This window comes from Pelophylax lessonae (assembly GCF_965119305.1).
Source record: "Pelophylax lessonae genome assembly, chromosome: 5".
Classification (NCBI taxonomy): domain Eukaryota; kingdom Metazoa; phylum Chordata; class Amphibia; order Anura; family Ranidae; genus Pelophylax; species Pelophylax lessonae.
The window spans coordinates 223,546,187-223,549,699 of NC_138772.1; the positions used below are offsets into that span (position 1 = coordinate 223,546,187).

Here is a 3,513-nt window from a genome sequence, read left to right on the forward strand (position 1 = left end):
TTAGAAATGTTAGTAATTGTGGCACTTTGATGCTGGACAATGTTCATCCCACTTGTGCTTTCTGACTCTGTGAAACACACCGTGTCTTAAAGGCGAAATACATAATGAATACCATTTAAGCACTAAAAGGGTTATGAACTAGCTGCAACAACACTGTCAATCTATCTTTGCGGTCCATCTAGCCACGCCAATTTCTAATAAACACTTTGAACTACTTATCATCATCTATGCACCATATGTTTGCAGCCTTTATACCTATGCTGTTGGTTAAGCAGGCCATACACGTTTCGAATTTCGTACGATTTGTCGTTCGATAAACGCAAGCGCCAGTCGTGCACATCGTCGAGTGTACCATCAATGTGATTCGAAAATCGTACGACAAAACACTTCTTCCTTCTGCAAGTATAGGAAGTGATGCAATGTTGTCTTGACCTTTTAACCACACCTCCACTGGGCACTCCCCCTACAGTTAAAAGTCGGATCGTGTCATTTGCGAACAGAGCAATCATTCGCCACAGCATACGACTATTCTCAGCAATAAAATGCCATTCAAGAGGTATAATAGGAATCAGAAAATGGCAGCAATGGTTATTGCATTGATTGCTTTGGAGGAGGAGAAGAAAAAGAAGAAAAATAGAAGGAAGAGCAGAGTGTGGGCCAAAGACTGGCTCATGCAACGAGAGCAATTTTCACATGTAAACCTGCTAACAAACCTCAGAGAAAATAATCCTGAGGATTACCGTAATTATTTGCGGATGACCCAGCAGTCCTTTGACATGCTATTAGCTCTTGTGCAGCCACATATCACCAAACAGGACACCTGCATGAGAAAATCTATTAGTGCAGAGGAGAGGCTCATGGCAACCCTGCGTTTTTTGGCAACAGGCAGGTCTTATGAAGACCTGAAGTTCACCACTGGAATCTCTGCCCAATCCTTGGGAAGAATCATACCTGAGACGTGTCAGGCCATAGTGAAGGTGCTCCAGCCACAGTATTTAAAGGTAATTATAAAAATTACAACTTAAATTAGTAAGAATATTACTGCAAACATAAGTCAAATTTTGTGAGTACATCAATTTTATTAAAAAAATATGTAACTTCCTGTACACGGTTGTCTGAAAAAGTTTGTATTTTCTTAAATCAATACATACCCATTTCCAAATCATTATTATGAAAATATATAATTCTTAAACAATAACCAATAAAAAAGGAACAAATACACCAAAGAAATGCAATAATATTGAGCAACATATCTAGAATTTTTTTTTACAGATTTGTGTATTGGGGGCCATGAAACCAAGAACCTTGAGGTGGTTCAGGACGCACTGACCAGCTTGGGTTTCCCTGTGATTGAGACATATTTGGGTGCCAATATTGGCCAGATGTTACAGGTGGAGCAGATGTTACAGGTGGAGCAGATGTTACAGGTGGAGCAGATGTTACAGGTGGAGGAGATGTACATCCCTGATATCCTATTATATCTGTGTTAGGTGTAAGATTGCCCTTTAGTCCAATGGCAATCATTTTATGCATTAAAGCTTCACAAATGTCTCGTTGCTCCATGGACATTCTCCGTAATTTGTGTGCAACCAGATGACCCACAGCATCACATTCATCATCTTTCTGCTTCATGATAGATGATGCATCCTTCAGCAAACTGGCAGTATCGTAGTCAAGATTTCTCTTCTTTCCTCTTTGAGTTCTCTGAGTTGATGTTCCTGGCTGCTCTGATACTGGGCTTGGTGTATCCTATAGAAACCAAAAAAATTAAGAAGAAAATATGATCACTAATTATCATTAAAACATGTTTTAATTTTTTTCTATCTTGCCAACAGTTTCCTTCTAAATCTGAAGAATGGAAAGAAGTTGCCAAAGAATTCCAGGACATGTGGAATTTCCCCAATTGTGGTGGCGCAATTGATGGGAAACATGTGAGAATTACACCACCAGCACATTCAGGATCCTATTTTTACAACTATAAAGGGTTCTTCAGCATAATTCTAATGGCAATTGTGAATGCCAAATATGAATTTATGTACTTGGATATAGGGAAAAATGGAAGAAACTCGGATGGAGGTGTGATAGAGCGCAGTCCATTTATGCATCGATTAAAAGAAGGAATGTTGCATCTTCCATCTTCCAGTGAGACAGTTGAGGGCCTTAATTTTGTGTTCATTGGGGACGATGCATTTGCCTTACATGAACACCTGTTGAAACCCTATCCCTTGCGCAATTTAACTGCTCCCCAGAAAATCTTTAATTATAGATTGTCTAGGGCGAGAAGGGTGGTAGAAAATGCATTTGGGATCATGGCCAGCAGATTCCGCATTTTCCACACCGCCATTAATGTTACAGTTGAAAAAATTGACATAATAGTGGAGTGCTGCTGTATGTTACACAATTATTTAAGAAGCACAACTGTGTCATATATGCCATCAACTGCAGTTGATATTGAAGATCTTACCAGTGGCACAATTGTGCCAGGTGATTGGCGAAATGACAGCAGTGGCATGGTAAATTTAGCTCCTGCAAGGCCTAGGCTACCAACTGCAAATGCACGTCAAAATCGCATTCATTACACAGATTATTTTATGGGTAGTGGTGCAGTTGCATGGCAGGATCGCATATAATCATATGTATTATATTTTGTAAGAAATGACTTGCTCTAAATAAAGACAGCTTAATAAATCATATACAATATATGAGTATTCTTTATTCTAGTTTTTGTTACATTCTACTATGACTGGCCCATGAGGCAGAAGGACCCCTGACCCTATAGTTGTTTCATTGGGCCCTCCAACCCCCCCCCCCCAAAGAAAAAATATTGTGAATTAAACGAAAATTTGGATATACCTGTGTCTGAGTCTGTGTCTGTGTCTGTGACATTTCCTCTGCTTCTGGGTCAGATATCAAACTGGAGTCTGATGCTGCACTTGGTGGCAGAGTGCAATGGGACTCTCTTGGATCATCTGTGTCAGCAAGAAACATCAGGTCTTTGAAGTACCACAAACGTGGGACATAGACATCATCAGCCCCTGCTCCAGATTTCTTGGATGCTTGTATTTTTTTATACTCCTTTTTAAAAACAGTCCGCAAGTTAGCAATCTTGTGCTTTACATATAGGTCATTTGGATCTTTGCAAACCTCTTTACATAGCTCCTTTAGTTCTTTGATGGCCTCATCACGCTTATATCTATTAGAATAATCCCTGGATTTCACATCCCATAAGCACGAAAATTCTCTGTATTTATCAATGAATTGGGGAAGGAACTCAGTAGATGTGAATGTGAGAGGCATTTTCCTTTAAAAAAAAAAAAATATATATATATATATTTTACTAAGTTACCTTGCAAAGCCTTGTTATACATGTGTAAAATATAACACATAATGATTTTGCACATTAATAATGACTAAATAAGAAGAATAAATAATACTTAAGACAATAGAACTAACACGATATGCAAGTTTCATGCAGCCTGTTCATATAATGGATGAGCCATGTGCCATGAATCG

The 3,513-nt window shown here is 38.8% G+C and overlaps 1 protein-coding gene across 1 annotated transcript; it reads left to right on the forward strand.

Annotated features, from left to right (window-relative positions):
• Positions 1-671: 671 nt before the first annotated feature.
• LOC309556467 (uncharacterized protein) lies at positions 672-2,630 on the forward strand (the record flags this gene model as incomplete). The annotated part of the gene is made up of 2 exons (XM_082258924.1): positions 672-1,001; positions 1,836-2,630. The coding sequence occupies 2 exons, from the start codon at positions 672-674 to the stop codon at positions 2,628-2,630; spliced, it is 1,125 nt and encodes a 374-aa protein (XP_082115050.1).
• Positions 2,631-3,513: the final 883 nt, after the last annotated feature.